The sequence below is a fragment of the Miniopterus schreibersii genome (assembly GCF_964146895.1).
Source record: "Miniopterus schreibersii genome assembly, chromosome: 10".
In the NCBI taxonomy this organism is placed as follows: Eukaryota; Metazoa; Chordata; class Mammalia; order Chiroptera; family Miniopteridae; genus Miniopterus; species Miniopterus schreibersii.
In genome coordinates, this window is record NC_138110.1 from 48308389 (window position 1) to 48332645 (window position 24257).

At 41.4% G+C, this 24257-nt stretch overlaps 1 protein-coding gene across 7 annotated transcripts in view; it reads left to right on the top strand.

The window, feature by feature from the left end:
- The window catches only part of LDLRAD4 (low density lipoprotein receptor class A domain containing 4), a 347099-nt gene that overhangs the window by 181244 nt on the left and 141598 nt on the right, over positions 1-24257 (top strand). For all 7 annotated transcript variants that reach the window (XM_081148668.1, XM_081148666.1, XM_081148671.1 and 4 more), the window contains one exon: positions 1794-1934. In XM_081148668.1, the coding sequence (XP_081004794.1) occupies positions 1794-1934 (141 nt within the window). The remainder of the gene's footprint in view (positions 1-1793; positions 1935-24257) is intronic.

Here is a 24257-nt window from a genome sequence, read left to right on the forward strand (position 1 = left end):
TTGTTACTCTAGACTGGGCCTCTCCTTGAAATGAGTCAAGCGTGGAAGTCGTTACATTTCCCCGCTGGTTTAAAGTACCACATGAACTTGAACGTGGTAGTCCAACCTGAGATCCTTTCAGACCACAGCAACGGTTAATTTTTTTAGTTGGAGTATGATTCAGTTTAGGTGAGTGTTCCCTTTTTTCCAATCAGCATTTCAACTTCAGGAGTACCTGTTTTTGGCTTAATGCCCTTTTTTACCTTTGGTATTAATTGGAACTCCAATATTTCTTTTAGAAAGGAAGATAAATTCTTTCCTTGACATCCTTTTTTCCTCCTTTAAGTTAAAAAAAAGTCACTTTATAAATGTGATTTTGAACAGCTAGATTTTAATCCTTTCACTTTATGGGAAGAGAGAGTTTGGTTTCAGCAGCGCTCCTACCGCATGGCCTGGACCACACTCGGCACAGAGGTTTTTTAACCTGTACGGTGCAGCAGCAGCGGGCTTGTGGTTGTGCATGTGGGCTGTGTTCACGTGTGATTCTAAACTAGGTCGGGCTGTGGCTGGTGTCTTTTTCTACACTCTTTTAAGAGAATGTGAACAAATGGAGAATTGTAATCTTCTTTCATACTGGGTCACAGACATAAATACTTTTGAGAATTTAAGTCCTGTCTCTTTACAGCAGGTAAAGGGTTATTCTCTTCGCAGCCCCGTGTGTCCTTAGTGTAGCTGGAGGAGGCCTTGGTGTGCTGATGCCTAGTTTTTTATTTGAATAACAGAATTTTAAAGTCAGAGAACTTTGGACTTGATCCAGGCCTGCCACCCATATTCTAGACAGATAAAATGGGGAAGAAATGAAGAGGCTGCGATAGCATCAGCGGGGGGTCTTGGGGTGCTTTCCCTGCTTTTTTTTTCTACTGGCTGTCCTCTGAGTTGGGACTATGCCAGTCCTGCCAGCTTCTGTGGGTACGCTTAGGATAAAGCTCACAGATACTCAATTTAAGATATACATAGACGTTGATGTGCCCAAGAGTATGTAATTGTGTCATTTCTTTTATCCTTAATTGATAGCAATGTGTTAAGTTTACACATTTATTTTAAGTCTTATAAAAGTAAATTCCATTTTCCAATATTGAGTTGTACAGAGCTCAGGGAGCCCACATTCAGTGCGGCCTACGGGGATTTGGGTTGGGCTCTATCCTGTTCTTTAAAAGTCACTCTCATGGCCCTTGGCATAGGTGCTTCTCAGGCAGCCGGGAGCACATATTATTTTCCTACATTTTACATTATAAAGTCAGTGCTACCCCTGCCTGGTCACAAACCTGGTTTTTCTTAGGTACGAGACGAATGAACACCAAAGAGGTTAAATACCTTGCTTGGAGCTTCACAACACTTAGTGACAAGTGCAAATAAATGTATGTGCCTCCTTTTATCAAGCCTGAGCTCTCCAGGCTCCTCATGCTTGGAGGCTTGGAAAAATGCCACGGATTTTTTTCAAGGAAAATAAGACCCTTATAGCTATGACTCTTGCGGGCAGGCCATGGAAAGAAAGCACCTGTGTTACTCATTTGTGGGTTAGAGCTGAGCGGGGCGTGATGTATGGCAGGCCCCAGAGTGCCCCTGGGGCACTGCCCTGTGCATTTCCTAGAAGGAAGGTCCTTCCTAAGCCCTTCTCTGAGGTCAGTTTCCTGGGATCTCCAGAGAGACTGAGTTCCCAAACCGTTGTGGAATGCAAACGGGGAAGGAAAAAAATAAGTCAAGAGTGTCAGACTCTCATTGATTACTTCCCGCCTTTCACTGTCCTTTTTCAGAGTGCAAATTCACCTGCACCAGCGGTAAATGCTTGTATCTTGGTTCACTGGTCTGTAACCAGCAGAACGACTGTGGGGACAACAGTGACGAAGAAAACTGTCTCCTGGTGACCGAACATCCACCTCCGGGCATCTTCAACTGTAAGTCCCTCCGATTCACCTTGACGTCATTATGTTTGGTTGTGTTTTTGAAATGGTTAGGGGGTTGGGTCAAGTGGCAATGGGAAGGAGGTTGTTTTTGGGGGGTAAGAAAAGAGATTTGCATTTTCAAAAAGGGAATGCTTTTTTCTTTTAAGATAGAAAGATGGTGTGTTTAAAAGTGGGAAAGGTATTCCCTTTTCAGAGATGGCTAGTGGCACTGTGTTTCGAAATAGGCTTTTGCTGCTTATCTTAGAAGCACTGACTGGATTCCAAGAAATAATATATTGATTTAGCGTTCTTCCTATCAGTGTCATAGGGCTTTTTTAAGAGTAAGTTTAAACAATTTTAAAATAATTTTAAATAAATAACTTCAGATAAGCAAAGAAAGCTATGTGGAAAGTTCATAATTAATTATGTAATGAAAATAGAAAAAGTTATATTGGACTTTTAAAAAAGGTTCTGATCATGTGTTTTTCTATTCAGTGCTGGATAGAAAACAACTTAAGTGAGGTGTTTACATGTGTGAATCCCAAGGTTGAGACTGAGCATTTCTTGAACTTGAAAAGGTTTGAAGTTCATTGATTTTTGATCTCATGGTTTTTATGAAGAGGAAAAAGAGAGAAAGCAGCTTTGAAACACTGCTGAGTCTCTCTTAGGAAAATGCGTGTTGTTTATTTGGGCTAAGGGAGGTGGGTTGAGATTGAGAGAATGGTTGTGGCACTACACCCTGGGGGGTGTCTACAGCAAAGACTGACACTCTTCATGGGGCTTTCTGACAGAGGTCATTTCGTGAAACATTCAGCTTATCTCCCCAGTTTTACTGACATTATTTTGAGGAGTTATATTTGTTTTTATTTACAGCTTTTAAATTTTTGTTATGAGAAGTAGACTACATAAATATTGATACTGTGGTGTGAAATGGGAATAGATTTTTTAAAAGAAGCAGTTTTCTCTCTTCCTACTATATTTTTATATTGGGAAAGCTCAGAAAACAACTGTGCCTAGCGAATTATGCTACTTATGCTTGCTAAATTCAAGAGTCTAATAGTGCAATAGTTTTCCTCAAGTTTTTCATTGTATCAGTTTTCATTTTCTTAGGGTGCTCCTAGAGTCCCATCCTATACTTTCAGAAGACAATTTAAAGTTAGGTGTGTGCTTTCTTGGTAGTTGGTCCATGTGTCCTCTGGTGATGTTTTGTGCAGTAGCCTTGGCAGTCCTCAGCACTGTACTTTGCATAATGCAGATTGCCTGGATGCAGAGGAGGGGTCCCCGAAGTCATTGTCCTGCGTGCTTCGAGCCAGACTGCTTGTGTTGGGATCCTGGCCCTGGCACTTACCCAACAGTCGGGCAGCTCAGTGGCCTTATCTGCACATGTCATAACATGGGTAGGGTGAGGATTACGTGGGATGGCCCACATAAAGCAATTAGAACAGGATCTTTGCTAGTACTGAGCTCTTCATATAGGTCAGCTAGACTCAAGCCAGGGGGTCCTAGAAGGAGAGGAGCAATGTAAAGGCACTTTCTTGTTCTATTTTATCTGGACTTGAGTAACAGCAAGTGCATACATGGTAAGTTTTGGAGAGACCATTAGGATTGTGTGTGGTACCTTGACTGGGTTGGAGAGTTCTGTGCGAAAAGCAGGCAGACCAGACCTTTGGCCCTCTGCCCTAGGGCACTTCACAGGCTGTTTCCCTGAATCCTGAAGATGCTTCTCCTTCATTTCAGGGTCCTTCCACTGAGGTCCTCCTACTGTATTGAACTCCTTCCCTTTCTTTTCCTTCTTCCCTTTCTCATCAGTATTTTTTCCTAGTTTTAAAAGCCTGTTTCAAGATATTTATAAAAATTTTTATAAATGTGAATATTTAATTTTGCTTAGGAGCCAGGTGAAGCAGTTACATCTATAAATGTTGTAATATTTCCCAGGCAGCTACAAGAGTACCTTAACAGAGGAATCTAAAGACCCTGTTGGCAAACTATTGGTCCCTTTGTTGAGATATAAATAGAACTTGCTGTGTCTTAGAGCTAAAATAGGAGACTACTTACAATGTGCTCCCTTTTAAGAAGACCTGAGAGCTAGGAGATGGAATGACAAAGGGCAAGACCATGGCTGTAGCTTCAGGTTGACTTGGGTTCAAGTTTCAGCTTAAGGAAGTGACTGGACCCCTTTAAGGCTTAGTTTACCTGTGAAATGGGAATAATTTCTGCCATATAAGGTTTCTCTGAGTATTTAAATAAAATAATATATATGAAGAGAGTAGTCTATATAATCATATCATCCTCACTCTTTGTGTGGCCATTTCTTGGGGAGGTGGACCACCATGACTTTGTATCATCTGTCTTAATGCCAGAGCCACTTTTCTTATGTAACAGGAATTTCCATGTGGCCAAAGGTGAGTTCATCCTCAGAGGGTCTGGATGTTTCCCACTTATTCAGTCCCCTGGGGAAGGCCCCCCCAGCTGAAGGTAGCTTGCTCTGATCTAGCCAGCAGCCCCCTTTACACTGCTTTCCTCTGGTTCTCTGCAAGCACCAGAGGAAGCACTTGTTACATCGAGACACTCGCTCTGAAGTTTGTTGTAGCTGGTCTGTTCTTTACGGTCAGGTGCCGCTGGGAAAGGGCATAGCTTCTCTGCTCTTTGATGATGCTAGAGGATGATCTAATATTGAATGAATATATTCTCTTCCCCCATCCCCTGTCGTGCAGAGTACAGAGTAAACAAAGGACATTTTACTTCCTATTAATAGCTGTGTAATGAGGCTTAGAGGCTCTCCATTTGTAAGTGGGTTTTAATGTATCTACCAATGTGCTTCCTACAGCAGATGGACTATATGCCCTTCATGGAGTGCTAACTCTGATGGTAAAACTCGCCTTCCTTTCCACTTTGAGAACTTGAAGTATTGCAGGAATTCTTGTCTATAAAAGGTTGCATTCCAGAAAAACAAATAGTGCTTCTTCTTTGTTCCTTATAAGAACAAGATTCATTTATTGGATATGCTTTGCTCCCACCTGGAGGAAACATTGTGTTCTTCTATTTGGTTGCACATAGGATAAAGCAAGGTGGACTCTTCTGGGTGGACTCTCCAGATGAGCTAGAATCAGTTTTCTGCCCATGCTGTTGGCTGTGGGCATGTACCATGGCTCAGATGTCTTGGCCGTCTATCTGTCTCTCACTTGATACTTGCTGAAATTTAGCATGAATTAAGGTTAGAAAGAAAATGTTACTGTCATTTGTGAGGTCAGCAATGCTAATGGTAATGAAAGCCCTAAACTGACTGGTTTTGTAACTGAAAAAAACCCCTAAAACCTTATGTTTGGCTACCTGCCGCAACGAAAGCCTAACTCAAGAGGCAAAAGGAAAGAGGCTTTATTCAGGAGCCATATGACCTAAGATAATCCCATCTTTCTCCATCTCAAAGATCACCTCTCTTCCTGCTTAAGCCTGTCTTTCTTTCTTACAGAGTTGGGGGGGGGGCTTTTTTTTTTCTTTAATTATCTCGATAGCTGTTGGTGCACTCGGGCTCTATCCATTCATCTTTCTAGATTCTGGCGTGCTCAATGTAAGAACCTCCCCTGGAACCACCTTGGCCAATGCAGGAGACTCCCTGGCACTTCCTACTTTACTGTGATCAGGCTGTCCATTGACTGAGGCTAGTTTATTTTTCTGTGAGCCCCAAAGGGTTTTGCACAGACTTGGAGAACTGGGCTGGTGTTGGTTGTCTCACAAAGAGTTTTGCTGAAGAGGGAAAATGCTATCAGCCTAAATTGCCAGCTTTTCTCATGACTGCTGCATCAAAGTATTTTACTCCTGAGCATTAAAAATACAAACCATACAAATAAAATTATTTATTTGCAAAAATAAAATTAAGTGCCTTCTTTGGTTATTGTGCCAGGCATTGTGGGGGGGATGAAGGAAAACATAAATCCTGTTACCAAGGTGCTGATACTCAAGTCAGGGAACTGAGAGATACATGTATGAAGATAACTAAAAATGAACACAGGGTATTTATTGCTAAGTAGTGCCAGCAATTCTTGGTTCAGGAGTTTAGAGAGGATCATTCTGGTGGGACTAGTAGTCATGGTGGTTTTGTGCAAGAGGCTTGCTGGGTGTCATGGAGAGGACAGTGTCCGGGTGGAGAATAGCCTGAGTGTGCGGAGAGTGAGGGCTGATGCCCTGATTCTGAAGGGCTGGGTTGGAGGAAGCCTGAGATAGAATTGGAAAGCTGGGTTGGGCCCATAGAGAAAAGCCAGTAGGTCATGCTTCATCTTCTGCCCTTGTCTCTGAAAAGAGACCGACTGCCTGGGGGGTCCGATGTCATGCCTAGGGGAGAGCTACACAGCCTTTTGCCCTAAGAGATGTTCACATTGCTGCTACCAGCCTTTTATCCCGTGAACTCTGCCTCACCATTCCTACCAAGCAGAGTGTTTCCTCTTACACCGCATTTTCAAAGACGCTTTACCATATCTTGGTGGAGGAGAGCAAAGATCCCCTGACTTGCTTGAAGCAATAATTGAGGATCCTTGCAGAGAGCTGTGTTCTTTCAAAGTCTTGGCAAAACAGACCTTCCTTAAGCAATCATTCCTCTGAAATTCATGCTACTAGACCTTAAGAGTAAGCCAAAGTTGACGTGAAACTAGCAGTCAATTGGACAACTTTTACTTTCAGCTTTAGTAGAATTTCTGATTCAGGGAAAATTGGGAGTGAGGGAGCTCCCATCCCTATTGGAGGGGGTGTTGCTTCTTTCTTTTAAAAAAATTTTCAATTACAGTTGACGTTCAGTATTATTTTATATTCGTTCCAGGTGTACAACATAGTGGTTAGACATTTATATAATTTACAAAGTGATCCCCCAGATAATTCTAGTACCCACCTGAAAACATGCAAAGCTTATTACAGTATTAATGATTATATTCCCTATGCTGTATTTTACAGCCCCATGACTATTTTATAACTACCAATTTGTACTTTTTAATCCCTTCACCTTTTTCACTCAGACGCCCAAACCTCCACCCATCTGGAAATCATCTGTTATTTTTTCTGTATCTATGAGACTGTCTCTGTTTTGTTTATTTATTTTGTTTTTTAGATTTTACATATAAGTGAAATCATATGGTATTTGTCTTTCCCTGTCTGAGTTATTTCACTTAGCACAATACCCTCTAGGTGCATCCATGTTTTCGCAAATGAAAAGATTTTATTCCTTTTTATGGCTGAGTAATATTCCATTGTATATATGTACCAGCTCTTCTTTAATCATTTATCGATAGGCTCTTGGGTTGCTTCCACATCTTGGCTATAATAAATAACACTGCAGTGAGCATATATATATTTTAAAATTAGTTTTGAATTGTTTCAGATATATACCCAGAAGTAGAATTGCTGGGACATATAGTAGTTCTATTTTTAATTCTTTGAGTAACCTCAGTACAGTTTTCCACAGTGGCTGCACCAATTTGCAGTTCCAACAGTGAACCCGGTTTCCTTTTCTCCACATCCTTGTGAACACTTGTTTGTTGATTTATTGCTGACAGTCATTCTGACAGGTGTGACATGATAACTTGCTGTGGTCTTAATTTGCATATCTCTGATGATTCGTGACACTGAGCATCTTTTCATATGTCTATTGGCCATCTTTATATCCCCTTTGGAGAGATGACTATTCAGGTATGCCCATTTTAAAATTTGGATTGTTTGGTTTTTCAGTGTTAGGTTCTATGAGTTCTTTATAAATTTTGGATATTAATCCTTACCAGATGTATCACTGGGAAATATTTTTTCCCAGTCAGTAGGTTGTGTTTTCGTTTTGGTGATGGTTTCCTTTGCTGTGTAGAAACTTTTTAGTTTGATGTAGTCCCATTTGTTTATTTTTTCTTTAGTTTCCCTTGTCTGAGGAGATATATCAGAAAAAACATATTGCTAAGAGAAATGTCAGAGAGTTTACTGCCTATGTTTTCTTCTAGGACTTTTATGGTTTTGGGTCTTGAATTCGTCTTTAATCCATTTTGAGTTTATTTTCATTTATAGTGGGAGAGGTGGTCTAGTTTCATTTTTTTGGTATGTATATGTCCAATTTTCCCAGCACCATTTATTGAATATACTGTCTTTACCCCATTGTATGTTCTTGACTCCTTTGTCATATATTAATTGACCATATAGGCATGGGTTTATTTTTGGGCTCTCTATTCTACCCCATTAACCTGTTTTTTGCCAGTACCATGATGTTTTGATTACTATAGCTTTGTAGTATAGTTTGATAATAGGTTGCATGGTATCTCCAACTTTGTTCTTCTTTCTCAAGATTGCTGTGGCTATTTGGAGTCTTTTGTGGTTTCATATAAGTTTTTGGATTAATTGTTCTAACTGTGAAAAATGCCATTGGTATTTTGATATGGATTGCATTGAATCTACAGATTGCTTTTGGTGGTATGGCCATTTTAACAATGTTAATTTTTACATTCTATGAGCATGGTATATACTTCTATTTGTATCTTCCTCAATGCCTTACAATTTTCTGAATCTATGTCTTTTTTACTTCTTTGGTTAAATTTATTGCAGGCTATTTTACTTATTTTTTTTTTATACAATTGTAAATGAGATTGTGTGTTTTTGTTTTTAATTAATCCTCACCTGAGGATACTATCTATTGATTTTTTTTAGAGTAAGAGGAAGGGAGAAAGAGAGAGAAACATCAATGTGAGAGAGAAACATTGATTGGTTTCCTCACATATGCACCCCGACTAGGGATTGAACCCACAAGTTTAAATGGGATTGTTTTTTAGATGTCTGTTTGTGATAGTTCATTATTTGTGTATAAAAATGCAACTGATTTCTGAATATTTAGGTTGTATCCTACTACTTTACTGAATTCATTTATGAGTTCTAGTACTTTTTTGGTGGAATATTTAGGGTTCTCTCTATATATAGTCTGCAGATAATGACAGTTTTACTTCTTCCTTTCCAATTTGGATTTTTAAAAATCTTATCTGATTGCTATGGCTAGGCTTTTGAATACTATATTAAATAAAAGTGGTAAAAGTGGACAGCCTTGTCTTGTACCAGATCATTAGGAAAACACTTTTCCTCATTGAGTATGATGTGATGCTAGCTGTGGATTTGTCACTTATGGCCTTTATTATGTTGTTTTTGTTTTTGTTTCTTTAAAATATATCTTTATTGATTTCAGAGAGAGGAAGAGAGAGGGAGAGAGAGAAACATCAATGATAAGAGAGTCATTGATTGGCTGCAACCCGGGCATGTGCCCTGACCGGGAATCGAACCCGGATCTCCTGGATCCTAGGTCGATGCTCAACCCCTGAGCCACGCCCGGCTGGGCTATGGCCTTTATTATGTTGAGGTATGTTCCCTTTATCACCACTTTGCTGAGAGTTTTTACCATAAATGAGTGCTGGATTTTGTCAAATACTTTTTCTGCATCTATTGATATGTTCATATGACTTTTATCCTTTATTTATTTGATGTAGCACATTAATTGATTTGCAGATGTCAAATCAACGTTGCATCCCATCAATAAATCCCACTGATCATGGTATATGATCTTTTTCACATATTGCTGAATTTGGTGTTCTAATATTTTGTTGAGGATTTTTGCATCTATGTACATCAGAGATATTGGCATATATTTTTCTTCTTTCTTTTTTTCTTAAAGTCTTTGGTTTTGGACTCAGGATAATACTGGCCTCATAAAGTGAACTTGAGTAACTTCCTGCCTCAATTTTTTGAAATAGTTTGGGAAAAATAGGTGTTAATTCTTCTTTGAATGTTTGCTAAAATTCAGCTGTGATGCCATCTGGTCCAGGACTTTTGTTTATTGGGAGTTTTGATTACTGATTCAATTTCATTGATAGTAATCTCACTGTTCAGGTTTTCTGTTTCTTGGGAAATTTTATGTTTCTAGGAACTTATCAATTTTTTCCAGATTATCCTATTTGTTGGCATATAATTGTAGTATATTCTTTTTTTAAAAATTATTTATTTATTATTTATTTATTAATTATTTTTTTGTTCAAAATATTACAGATGTCCCTTTTTCTCCCCAGTGACCCATTCCACCCCACCCCAAACCCCTCCCAAGTTGTCTGTGTCCTTGGGTTGTGCATATATGCATATAAGTTCTTTGGTTAATCTCTCCCCCTCCACCCACCCGCCCCCCTCCATCTCTCTGAGATTCGCCAGTCTGATCCATGCTTCCATGCCATTGAATCATTTCTGTTCATCAGTTTATTAATGCTTTATATTTCTGTGGTGTCAGGTTTTACTTCTCTTGGTAATCTTTTTATTTTTTTTGATGAGTCTGGTTAAGGTTTATCAATTTTGTTTATCTTTTTGAAGAACCAGCTCTTGGTTTCATTCATCTTTTGTATTGCTATTTTTTAGACTCTATTTTATTTATTTATTTCTGTGCTTATCCTTATTATTTTCTTCCTTCTACTCATTTTGGGCTTTGTTTTTATTTTTTAGTTCTTTTAGGTCTAAGTTTAGATTGTTTATTTGAGATTTTTCTTGTTCCTTGAGGTAGACCTGTATTGTTGTAAGTTTGCCTTTTAGGACTGCTTTCACTGTATCCCATAGATTTGGGGTTGTGTTTTTATTTTCATCTTTCTCAAGGTATCTTTTGATTTCTTCTTTGATCTTATTGTTAACCCATTTATTGTTCAGTTACATGTTATTTAGCCTCCATATGTTTGTGGGTTTTTTTTCAGTTTTTCCCTTGTAATTGATTTCTAGTTTATGGTCAGAGTAGATGCTTAATATGATTTCAGTCTCCTTAAATTTGTTGAGACTGTTTTGTGGCCTAATGTGGTCTATGCTGGAAAATGTTCCATGTGTACTTGAAAAGAATGTATATTTTGCTCCTTTGAGGTAAAATGCTGTAAAATATTAATTAAATCCCTCTGGTCTAATGTGTCATCTAAGGTTGCTGTTTTCTTGGTGATTTTCTGTCTGGAAGATCTATCCATTGATGTCAATGGGGTGTTAAAGTCCCCTGCTACGACTGTATTATAGTTAGTCTCTCCCTTTATGCCAGTCAATATTTGCTTAATATATTTAGGTGGCCCTATTTTAGGTGTGTAAATGTGTACAGGGGTTATATCCTCTTGTTTGATCGATCCCTTTATCATTATATAATACTATTTTTTGTCTCTTATTATAGCCTTTGTTTTAAACTCTGTTTTGTCTGATATAAGTATTGTTGCCCGAGCTTCTTTGTTGTTTCCATTTGCATGAAATATCTTTTTATATTCCTTTACTTTCTGTCAGTGTGCCTCTCTGAAGTGGATCTCTCGTAGACAGCATATATGTGGGTGTTGTTTTCTTATCCATTTGGGTACCCTGTCTTTTGATTAGATAATTTAATCCATTTATATTTAAAGTGATTTTTGATACTTATATAGTTATTGCCATTTTATTACACACACACACACACACACACACACACACACACACACACAGTGTCCCAAAACATATATACATACTTTAACAGCTGATAGCTCAATTTTAAAAATGAAATGTATTTCAATAAACACTGCCTTTATAATTATTCAAAGTATGTGAATACATTTTTGGGGACACCCTATGTATATATTTCCTAGTCTTCTTAAAGGAGTCCCATTAACATTTCTGGTAATACTGGTTTGGTGATGACGAACTCCTTTAGTTTGTTTTTTTTTCTGGGAAACTCTTTATCTCTCTTTCAATTTTTAATGTTAGCCTTGCTGGGTAGAATAGTCTTGGTTGTTGCTCCTTGCTTTTCATCACTTTGAATATTTTGTGCCAATCTTTTCTGGACTTAGAAGTTTCTGTTAAGAAATCAGCTGACAGTCTTGTGGAAGCTCCCTTGTATGTTACTAGTGTTTTTCTCTTGCTACTTTTAAGATTATCTCTTTGTCTTTAACCTTTGGCATTTTGATTATAATGAGTCTTGGTGTGGGTCTCTTTGGATTCATCTTATTTAGGACTCTCTGTGCTTCGTGGACTTGTAAGTCTATTTCCTCCGCCCTATTAGGTAAGTTTTCAGTTATTCTTTCTTTCTTTTCTTTTTTATTCCTCACCTGAGGAAATTTTTTCCATTGCTATTTCAGAGAGTGAGAGAGAGAAAAACGAGAGAGACATTGATGTGACAGAGACACATCAGTTGGTTGCCCTCTGCACTTGGCCCTGACTAGGGCCGGGGATTGAGCCTGCAACGGGGGTATATGCCCTTGTCCAGAATTGAACCTGGGACCCTTTTAGTCCACTGGCCCACTCTCTAACCACTGAGCTAAACCAGCCAGGGCCAGTTATTATTTCTTCAATATCTTCTTAATCCCTTACTCTCGCTCTTGTCCTATGTTGCAAACTTTGTTACACTTGATATTGTCCCAGAGGTCCCTTAAACTATCCTCATTTTTTTAATTGTCAAAGTTAAAATTTTAATTTATAAAAATAAATAATACATACTGATGAACCAAACCTTAGGTTCTTGTTTTTAAAGTGTAATCTTGTTACTTACATGTAGTAAATGTTCAATAAATATTATTACATTTACAGCCCTGTTTCTTTATTTGCTGTCTTTTAAAATTTATTTTGAAGCAATTTTCAAACTTTTATTATAAAGTTATAAAATTTATCCCTTTTATCATTGTCTTTATATATTTATATTTTAATTTTTTCTCACCAGTTCAGAATAAGTTGTAGACATCATGTTTCTTTACCTCAAAATACTTCAATGTGTATTTCCTAAGAAAAGGCATTCTCTTCCATAACTGTGCTATAGTTACCAAAACCCAGAAAATTTAACATTGACACAGTACTATTCTCTAATATAGAGTCCACATTTAAACTCTTGTCAGTTACCTCAGTCATGTCTTTCATAGCAGTTGTTTGTGTTTCTCAGCAAAGGCCCAGTGGACAAGTAGCAAGAATAGTCTGGGCAGGAGACTGCGCTAGTAGATCTCTCAGATCCCTCCCAGCTTTACCCTGTTATTTATTATCTTGAATGTGCAATAACAAGAACACACACCAGGAGCTCACCAACCTTAGTTTTTGTGTGTGTGTGTTTTTAACTCACTTCTATTTCCCAGTATCCTATCATCCCTTCTTCAAAGATGAAGTGACAGTACTGCTCCCTTTCTCTGGCGACCAGTGGGTGCAAGGAGTTTATCTGAAGGCCTGCAGCTTCTTAGGGATGGCGATGAGGTAGGCAGAATGCTGCCATTTGCTGAGTGCCAGTTGTTTAAATGCATCATCTCATTTATCTCTCAAAACCATCCTAGAAGTTTCATAGAAAACAGTGCCCAGAAAGGTTAGGTAATTTATTCAGGGTCACACAGCTAAACATGCTGCAGTTGGGAATTGACCTCAGGCTGTGGTTTTGCTTCTGCTTCTGGGTGTTCCCCCCACACACACATGATATTTTTCAAGTAAGATAGGGATTTACTCATCATTTTTTTAAGGGTTCATATAGTTTGGGGAGTGGATATCAAACAAACAATCTGTTATTATGAAGGCCCATAGAAGTGAGTTCTCCAGGAACAATTGTTTATATGACAGTTTTTAATTGATATACAGATGATGTTAATCTTGGTTTCATTTTGGATTTTCTAATAGATTACAAAAAAATTAACCCTGGAGCCCCAGTGTATCAGAGATTGTTAGTTTTGTTGAGTTCCTTTGGGTTTCCTCTATTAATTGATTAATTAATTAATTAATTAATTCCTTCTTCACTTCTGCATGGACTGGGACTGTACACTACTTAGGTGACCTGGGGGAAGTCAGTTCCCCTCTGTTTTACTTTCCACATCAGGAGGGTGAGTGTGATGACAACTTACCTGAGAGATTGTGTGGCTCAAGCTTGGTGGGACTCAGTGAACAGAGCAACTCTATTTCTGCCATTACTTTTCCCATTAATTAACCTGCAGTGAACACCAAGAACACCTTCTTGGCTAGATGTGGACTGTTAGCCCTAGACCCCTAATTTCCCGCTGGATCTTTCCTGAGCACTGTGGCCCCTTCAGACTCCTTCAGCTGGGCCAGTGGTAGGCCTTTGCCTGCTTCCTAGCTTCTTAAAACTCTTGATGATGCTGACTGCAGGGAGGGTGGGACAAGGATCTTCCAGTGTGTTGTGTTGTTGGGCTCTGAAGATTCTATTTGCTTATTTCTTGGTCAAGGCAGGGAGTAGAGGCTGCTTTCAATGAATCAAGCTGTTCTGCTGAACAGTGTGTATTCTTTTGACAGGACTCCCTGCCCCCCTTTTCAACTTAAAAACACACACAAGTCCATGGCAAAACAATTACTGATTTATGTGAAAATGATCCAAGGTGGTATTTCAAACAAGGTGAGGAGGGTAGGCATCTCTTAGGCTGAGCCTGATCAGACTGCAGGTGGTCACTGGCAACAAGCTTCCACCTGGGTATATTTTGGGGGGCAGGCCACAGAGGCAGCACTGGCAGGGCTCTCCCTTCTCCTTCACTGCCAAAGAGGAGGGCCCCTCCCCCACTGGCCCCTTGGGTTTGCTGCCTTTGTTTCACCAAACCGGTTTTCTGACCAATTAAAATCTTGTAGGGTCTTGAAAGGCAATTCTGCCTTTTCAAATAAACAAAGGCAGAGAACAAATGGGAGGGAAAGTTTCAATAAATCTTAGGCATCATTTCCTCCTGCTGTGACACTAAATTTACGTGGATAAAAACAACCTCTTAGATTTACATTTTGATTCTGTTACTGCTTTCATGTGTGTGGGGCTGTCCCACTTCAGATGAAATTTATCCACTTCTTTAAATATTTAGCAGTCTAGTGTGGATGTTAATGAAAGTCTGGCAGTGCTATTTTGAGAATTGCAACAATGATAGTAATTTTCAGTGTCAGATTCCTGCTTTGCAAAGGGAGAGAGGGATGGGAGGCGGCGGAGGTAAAAATGGCTTCAGTTCTAATAGAGTTTGCCATCCGCTGGGCTGTGCCAGACAGATGGGTCATGAATACTGTCTAGACGCTCTCTGCCTGAGCGAAGCCGCGGTCTCTAAGGACGCGAAATGAGACGCCGGCTTAAGTAACCGGGGAAAGTCAGGGCAGGCTCTCCTGTAATCAGATAGAAATCAATGCCGATCTGCTTCCTAGGGGAGGCCGAAGGGAGGGGAGGCTGGATTCCGAGGGGGTGTTCAGAGAAAACGCCCTCTGTTGCTGATCAATTTTAGTGAAAACTTGACTAATATTCGGCGTGAGGGCGAGGGAGAAAGGAGCGGTGTGGTAACGCTATTGATTTAAACTGCACCCCCCACAGAATGCGGAATGATTTAATTCAGACGTGGTCCTTGAAAGGCCAGAGAAGAGCAGAACAGGAGAACATCTTCTGGTGTCATTAAAACAAGAACACAGACTGTGGGGTGACCTGCATTAATTGTGTGTATCGACGAGCCTGGTACTGCTCCAGTTGAGACTGGCCGTCCTGACTGTTTTCATTTTCTTGGGTTTAGCCTCTTAATTAGGAAGGGTTTTAAAGACTCATCTGGCATGCTTTCGCTTCTGATGAATCTCTGAGAACTTCCCAAAGCTGGATCTCATCACAAGCAGCTCTGCTGATGGTGCTGTAGGAAGTGAGGTGAAAATCTCATGGCATCGCGCCTGGCTGCACTGGAGGACACGGGCACTTCTGATGGTTGTTTTCTCAGTATTTCCTCGGTGCCAGGGATGGAGTTTACATGACTTAAGTAGTGAGTTTCTACATGTCAAAACTCACAATCTAAATGTGGTGGTGGGAGGGGAAGGAGATGTTGGCATCAGGGTAAAATTATGGGGCAAGGCAAGAAGAGCAAGGCAGCTCAGTGGGGAGGGGCTTCATTGTAGGCTTGATGTCAGTAGTCATATATTTGCCTTAGAAAAACTACCCAAAGTTTCTACCATAAAGCTTGGAAGGACCCATCTTTGATAAATCACAAAAATAAAGCTGAAATTCAACTGTCATGTGATGGGACCTTTACTGCAGAGGTGGGGTGACCCCCTGAGGGTCAGGCCTCTGAATTAACCATCTGGGCTCATAGCTCTTTTAGTCATGTCCCAGTGGACACACCCGGATAGGCTTTTAATTTGGAAAAAAAACTCCAGCAATCTAAATTTAGCAATAATTTTTTCATTCCTTCGTTCATTCTTGTTATGTCCTAAGAGCTCACAGCACGGGGAAAAGTAGATGATTTTTGCTTCTTCCTTCCCAGAAAGAAAAGGGAAATCAAAGATGAAAAATATTCCTAAAGTACACACTTCATGGAGAGGAAAGAAAGAGAACTTGTGTTCAAGAGCTGCAACCATGAGCAGTGAGCAAGTCTGCCCTTGTGCCACAACAGTTCTCAGAGATATCGCCAAGGTCATCCAGAAGGCACAGCGGTCTTCCAGAAAGGCATCTACCTTCCCTAAAGCTCCCGCCTGCTGCCCCATTAGACTCTTACACTCAGGGCATAAACTCTGCCATCCTTTGGGTAACCTATAAGGAGCATCCATTTGTGGCAACAGTGTGTGATGTGGGAGTGTGATGCCAGCATACACAGACAGCCTCTGGTGTCTGGTAGGTGAGCCACAGCACTTGGCAGAACCCCAGCAACACCTTTTGGTTCTGTTCACTTATAATCAGAGGAACAAAACACGCATCTGCCTATTTCAAAGACTCCAAAGATTGCGTGGTGTAATTCGTGGGCTCACGTACGTGCCTTGGCTTAGGAGAACATACCATTGTTCCTCTGCTTTGGGAAAAGGCACCTGCCCTCACGTTGGCACACACCTGTTTGCCTTTTTATTTTTACCTCTTTATCTTTATACTGGGATTTCTGGGCTTCCGTTATTCATCTGATTCTAGAAGAAATGGGAGAAAAAGGCACTTGAGCTAAACTTCAGACTCTTTTCTCCTTAGATCTTGGGAGAAGGCCCATGTATTGTTCCTGGGTTTGAAGCAGGCCGCAGGCTGGAGCCCAGTGGCAGCGCTCTCTGCCATGGGGAGTAGGGCAGGGGTGAGTGGCTGAACCAGACAAATACAATTATTTGTCTTCTAGAACTTGATTTTAGTCTGTGTCTATGACTTGACATGATTTTTCACAGAAGGGTTACCAAGGAAAATGTGCTCCTTAGAGAGACCCCCCCCCCCCAATAATACACTTAGAGGATAGAAATGTTGTGTCTTTTCCATGGGGAGGGGGCTTGGCATGAAACCAAGTTTTAAATGCCAGTCTGACCTCAAAAATTGGAAAGTGTTCACTGTCTTAGAGCCACCAGAGCAGCCTGCAGGGTCGCCAGGGCCAGTACTCTGCCTCCTCATGATATTTTAGTTCCATGTTCATTCTCATGTTGCCACATTTAAATCTGGAAATGACAGGAATTCATGGCTAGTGCAGTCAGCTTTTTCCAAAAACAAGATACCAGGACTGATTAATTTTCAGAAGTTGTTGAAAGAGAATGAGTGATTGAAAGATAATGTCTGGACAGAAGGCTGGAGAATGCTCTAGAGAAAACATATTTGGGGTAGTCTCCTGCAGAAAATGATTTCTTAGATAGTAGCAACATGTCTCTATATTTCATGGAGAGTATTTTTATTAGTGTTGAATACGTGAAGGGCATAGGACTGGGTGATGGGGTGGGTGTAGAGTGTACAGGGGTGATGGGAGTGGTGCAGAGGGTAAAGGAGCGATGGAGGAAGGTGCAGAGTATACAGGGGGGAATGAGACTAGAGTGTAGAGGGGAGATGGGGGTGGTGTTGAGTGTACAGGGGTGATGGGGTAGGGGCACAGTGTATGGGGGAATGGGCTTGGTGAAGCTTTTACAGGATTTGGTTGGTCTCTGCTCTCCACCTTTTTACATCTAGTGCTAAAACAGTGCACTTGAGAAGATCCACAAGGGTTTGGGACAGTTTCCCCAGTGCCAGTGTGTGGGACAGCAGGGAAAACCCTTTGAACCTGTTGCTTAAAGCAGACCTCATTGTGTGGGTGGGGGTGGGGATCTCTTGCTTTCCTGAGCATCCTGACAGGAGGAGCCGGGAGCACAGTTGGGGACAGGTTAACAGATCTCATGTAGGAATTGTCATGATAAGCCAGCTTTCTTGGAGGTAAGGGCTGAATTTGAGGAGTATTACTAAAGGCAGGGTGGGGCCAGATTCTAGAAAGCCAGGAATGTCAGGCCAAAAAGTTTTTATTCTTTTTGCTGACGTCGGTCATTGAAGGTGTCTGAGTAGGAGAGTGAGGATATGATACAATGCATGGAGGTGCTGAGATGTCACCTAGCTCCGTACCGCACTTCATAGACAGGAAACTAAAACACAAAACAGTGATTGGCAGGAACCCTGATATGCATGCTTCCTATCTCTTAGGCCAGTTTTCTTTCTACTCTATAATGTCCTCATACTAACTTGTCAGGTGAGACAGTTACAGGAAAAGGCAAAGAAAAAAGAGGGTCACCTGGAAGGATTCTTCTCCACAAAGTAGGTGGCCTTTAGGTGACTTGGTGTGCACCTCATGGGGGTAGAGACACAGGCATAACTGGAAAGGTTAGCAGAGGGGGCAGGCCCAGTATATTTGTCACCAGTGGTACCTTTTCAACAGTTTTTGAAGATAGCCATATTATTTTGACACTTACTAAGATTATATTTAAAAAAAAAAGAATTTGGAAGAATCAGTGTGCAAGCCACATCAGGAGTTGCATAGATAGGTAGCTTTGAATGTGTCCCAGCTTGGAGGCATGCCCCAGGTTGGGATGTCTCCCAAGGGGGAAGGAAGGGAGAGAAGAAGGGACTGCGATTGTTTCAGGGCACAGGGATGTCTGGGCGACACCAGTGGGTGATTCTAGAGGAGGAGGAGAACCCTGTGAGCAAGTCTCTGAAGTGGATGGGATCCAGCATAGAGAAGGGAGGAAGCTCCTCCTGGGAAATGGGCAGAATGCAGGTACTGAGGGGAGATAGTCGCTGAGCTGAAAAGGGGGCGGAAAGATCACTTCATGGGACAGATCTTTCCAGTAGAGGGTAGTTAGGGTCTTCTGCCACCAATCAGCTTTGGACTGGGGAGTTGAAAAAATGCTAATGTAGAAAAAATCCACAATCATAACAGTGAACATCTTGGTTGTACTTTACATGTACATAGTAAAACTTTCTTTTAAATTTTTAAAAAAATTCAGCTATCTTGAGGCAGAAATGACAGCATTGTAAGATATTTAAAGTATACATCATGGAGATTTAATATATGTGTACATTGTGAAAAGAATCCCCCATCTTTTGAGTTAACACTTTCATCACCTCACATTTATCTTTTTTGGGTGAGAATATTTAAGTTCTACTCTCTTAACAAATTTCACTTATACAATACAGTGTTATCAATCATAGTCACATTGTACATTAGATCCTCAGACCTTTTCATTTTATAGCTGAAAGTCTGTACCCTTTTACAAATTCCTCCCTACTCCCCTAACCCCCATCCCTGCAGTGCATGTATGTATGTGTTAGCGAGCATGTCTGTTGTGGGATTTTCTTGTGTGTAAATGTAACATTTGAATAACAGCAGGAATTGTACTTGAGGAAAGATCTAGGATCCAGCTCTTTGAAAATAAATGATGATGGGCTTTGTTTTGCTTTGCTGCTTGTGCGTTTGTGATGTATGTTCATGTGCATGCATCATGGAAATTAGGAGACTTGTGAATTGCTGGAGTGTTACATAGAAACTCTGGGTGTAATGTTCGGAAGGGGAAGGACCTTTGATGATATTTTTCTTGGGGCCTGAGCACTGAAACTTGTTTCGATCGTGGATGACAATGGATTTTTGCCATTACTCATGTGTCACAGAAGTGAGTTAGAATACAGAATCAGCAGCCCTGCTACTCTCTGCAATCACCTTGGTTTGTTAGCACCTTGGGCCTAGGTTTTCTCCGCCTGCTGGCAAGGAAGGCAATTTTGGTCTCTGGAGTCCCCTGTGGCTCAAAAAAAATTTATCTGAATTACTGACTTTACTTCTGTTATTTACTTGAAAAAGATAAATATTGGACACAACATTTATCCAACAAAGGTGTTTCTTTGTAAATAATGTAATTATTTTCAGGTTTTTGAGAGGTGTTCATCAGGGCAGAAAATGCCTATCAGTACTGGCTAAAATTGAGCCTCCTCTGTGTGACTGGCCCATCCATTTGTTATAAAGTACCAGGTACTCAACCTGCCTTTCCCACTGTTACCCCTGCTCATTACCTTTCAACCCCAATATTGCAGTGTAATCTGTTCATTGGAGACAACAATGACGCAGTGTGTGAATCCAGAGTCTGGCACCTAGTAGCACCTTGGTAGAAATAGAAAGCTGTGATCGCAGCATTAAAATATGCTAACAAGCTGCAGGAGCTAATGGGCACCGCTTTTACACTGCAGATGTTCATTCCGGCGCCGCCACTGATTGCCAGGACGCTGCTCATATCCCAGGGTTTGGTGGTGGTTTCTGTTTACTGCAGTGTTATTCTCCAAAAGGGACCTCCTCTCTCTTTGAAAAAGTGTGCTTCCTTTCTGGGCCTACGGTGGTAGGGGAACCTCCTTTGGTGGTATGACTGTTAGAGAGAGTGAGCAAGAGAGCAGAGTTCACGTGGAGGAGCATTGTTAACGATAATGATAGGATGTGACTATTTGATTAAAATAAATTAGATTTTACCCTGCTGTGGTTAATGTTTATCTAGAGGGAGTTTCTGAGCTCTAGAAAGAGGTTCTAAATGTGTTGTATGAATGCATAAAATAATACTAGTATACTAAATTTAAAGGGATGATTTAAGTGCATTATGTTAAATTTTAAATACCGTACATAGAATTCGGAATTTCTGGCTTACAGTTTGTTTTGTTTTGCTTCTTGGCTCATATTAACAAATGATTCCTATCTCTTCCTAATCTTTGCTTTTATTAATACCTAATCTTTGCTCTTATTAATACCTAGGTGTACCTGTGGCTCCTGCCCCCCTCTTATTGGCTTGCTCTCCCTTTGTAGAAGTCAGTCGGGTGTAAAAAATACTCAGAGTGAATGGACAAGGCAGCCATAGGCTATCTGTTGTACAGGGCTGGTGGTGTTTATCCACATTGAAAGATGGCTGTCTCTTTAGGGAGGGTGCCAGGAGGAAATGCCTGGCCCACATTGGCAGTTCACCTAAGCTGCTGGTCCAAGCAGCTGGCAGAGGTGAGGTGGGCAGGATGCTGAATGCCAGAGCACACAGAGCTCAGGCAGATACACAGCAGACCGCATCCATGCTCCTATGGCAAAAGCTGTTATACTGGATGTTTTGTGTTGCCTTGGAGATCATACAACCCTGAGCCCACAGATATAGGTCATGATCATTTATACATCATCCATTTAAATATCCCACGTGATGTACACTTTGCTGAGTTCCCCCAAACAAGAACAGGGCATACAACCAAGTAGGTATGCAATCAGTATTTGTTGAGTGGATTCATATGCACCAGTCACTGTGCTGGGCAATCCAAGTTGTGTAAGACTTGGTGGTCCTTATCTATAAAAAGGGTGTAAAGTAGACCAATGCTGGATACCTTTAAACACACACACACCAGCTAGGACTCAGAGAGGAGGAGGGGTGCTGTCCAGGAAGGGCCAGGAGAAACTCAGCAGATGACGAAGGTCATCCCGGCACCAGGACTGGGGTTTCCCCAGGCTCGGCAGTCAGGTCTTTCTACCCAGTGGACACTTAGGCAGGGAGCTAGGGGTCTCCAAGTTTTTTAAGGGCCTACAGAAATATTGAAAACCTGAAAAAAATGGTACTTCCCTATGATAGGAAAAGAAAACTGCACAATTGAAATGAGCACATGTAATTAACTGTCTATGATTCATTATCTCATGTGGGATATGGGTGTACTTCATTGGTTTAGGGTGCATCTGAGAGGCCCATTCAGGCCAAATTCCAAATACATTTTAAAACTAAAATTGAAATTTAAAACTTCTTTAAAAAAATTTATCTTTATTGTTGAAAGTATTACGGATGTCCCCTTTCCCTCCCATTGACTGACCCCCCAGGCCTTTACCACACTATCGTCTGTGTTCCATGGGTTATGTATACCTGCATATAAATTCTTTGGTTAATCTTTTCCCACCTTCCCTCTGATATCTGTCAGTCTGTTCCATGCTTCTATGTCTCTGGATCTATTTTGTTCATCAGTTTATTTTGTTCATTAGACTCCACATATGAGTGAGATCATGTGATACTTGCCTTTCTTTGACTGGCTTATTTCGCTTAGCATAATACTTTCCAGTTCCCTCCACGCTGTCTCAAAGGGTGAGGCTTTAAAGGAGCCAGGAAAACTCCATAAAAGACATTATGTATAACCTATATATTTTACCCAACTGTGAATCTTTATACTATCAGTTGATGAAACAAAACAGAGAAGGTAGTCTGAAAAGTTCTTAGTTATAATCCAGGGTAGAAGAGTGGCTGAGACAATAGAGGATGTGCTTACTGTATACTTAATGCTGGAAGAAATGGCCAGATTCAGTAGCAGAAGCTGTGAGGGTAGCTATTAATCTGAGCTAGAAAGCCTATTTCTGAGTTTTGATGGCTGAGGGTAGTTGTAAACAGGGACTCAAAAAGAAATGGGAGAATCCCTTGATAAATAGATGTAGTTTTAGTTGTTTTCTAATATCTGAATGAATACACCACTCATATTATGTACGTGAGTCATATATTGTTTTTGTGTTCAATTAATGGAGTGTAAAATAATCATGACATGAATGCAGACAGGACGAAGGAAGCAGTGAGCAAGCACAGGCATGGACGACACATTCCCCACACCCTCCGAGGCCCCGGGGAACCTGTGATGAGAGGAGGCTGGAGCCTGCAGTGACACCTGCTCCTGGTTTGAGGGTGCAGAGAAATACCAAGGGCCTCTCAGCATTATCCCAAAGCCTAGACATCCCTCTGAGGGTATGCCCTCCTCACGCCCCACGCGTCCTCGCTCTTTGTGGAGGAGTTGGGCTTGGGTGCTTTGTGCACATGCTTAGGACAGGAGAGGAAGCGCAGGTGCAGAGACGCAGCCAGCCTGCAGCTGGGGCAGAGTAAGCCTTTGCTCCGTCCCTGTGCCTCACAGCTCCCAGGGAAGCTGCCAGGAGCTGGGTGCCCATCTCCCCTTCACCTGTGTTTAGACCCACACTGGGCAGTGGCTGAGGAGGACTGTTAATGCAAGGCACCCCTGAAAATGTGAACTGAGCAGTAAACATTTATTAAGAAAGGAGTCTGCTATGTGATAGAAAGATGAGTGAAGCCAGAGCCCCTGCTCTAATGGAATTTAGCCAGGCTCAGGGGGTAAGATGCAAACAGCAAAGGGAGGGCATGGGAAGCGCTCGCCCCCTTGTGACTGCCCCTAACCCTCATTTGGGTGTTTCTCTGCTTCCCCCTCAGTCCATCTGCACAAGAAGGTTTGCCCTGGACCTAGAACCCAACCTGCCAGCCTGGCCCAGGCACACATCAGGATAATCTTCATGAGGCAGGACCCCCTTCCCACGTGAGAGGGGAGGAGGCTCCGCTTCACCTGAAGAACGAGCAGTAGCGGGATTGCCAAGGGGGACTTGGAAAGAGAAATGGCTTCCAGCTGTCGCGTGGACGGCACCCTGTCTATATGCATGTATGGGAGCATATTCTCCTGGAATCTGTAGCTTTCACATCCCTCCTGCAGTCAGGGTCACTAGCATATAGTTGGGGAAACTATATAAAGTACTACTCTGTATAGTGGAAACTCATAGATTCTAATGAAAACCTCAGTCACCCCACTTTCAGGCGTTTCTTAATACACTGCTACAGTAATTTTGGAAGGCTATTTTTCTGTAACATGCATTTTTCTGCTTCCTGCCTTCCCACAGGAGAGTTAAACTTTGGAACCCCCTCATCCTTTTCTCCCTTCCCTCCCTGTGCCTTACTGTCTGACTCCGCCTTCGCTTCTCACTCTTTCTCTCCTTTCTGCTTTTATTTTTTTTAAATGGACAGTGATATGTGCCCCCTGTACTTTGGGCTGTTTCAGATGAAATGTGGGGTGCAGGTTTCAGCGAGGCGGTAGGGCAGAAATGAAAGTGTATCTCACGCAGACAGGGGTTTCCAGAGGGTGCGCGGCCCAGACCTGGCTCCCCGACACACCGGAGGGGGGTTCGCACCGGGTGCGGGCTGTGGCTGTGGCCTTTGTCTCTCTGGGTCTTTACAGGCACTTTAGGCAGCTGCCACACAGGTCAGTAAAGACTTTGAGAAGTGAGGAATGGTTAGAAATGGACATGGCACAAAGTGCAGTGACGAAGGGGGGGTGTGTGGCTATACATGTAGTTTACATCTGTGTTTATTCATTTTCTTGTATTATTT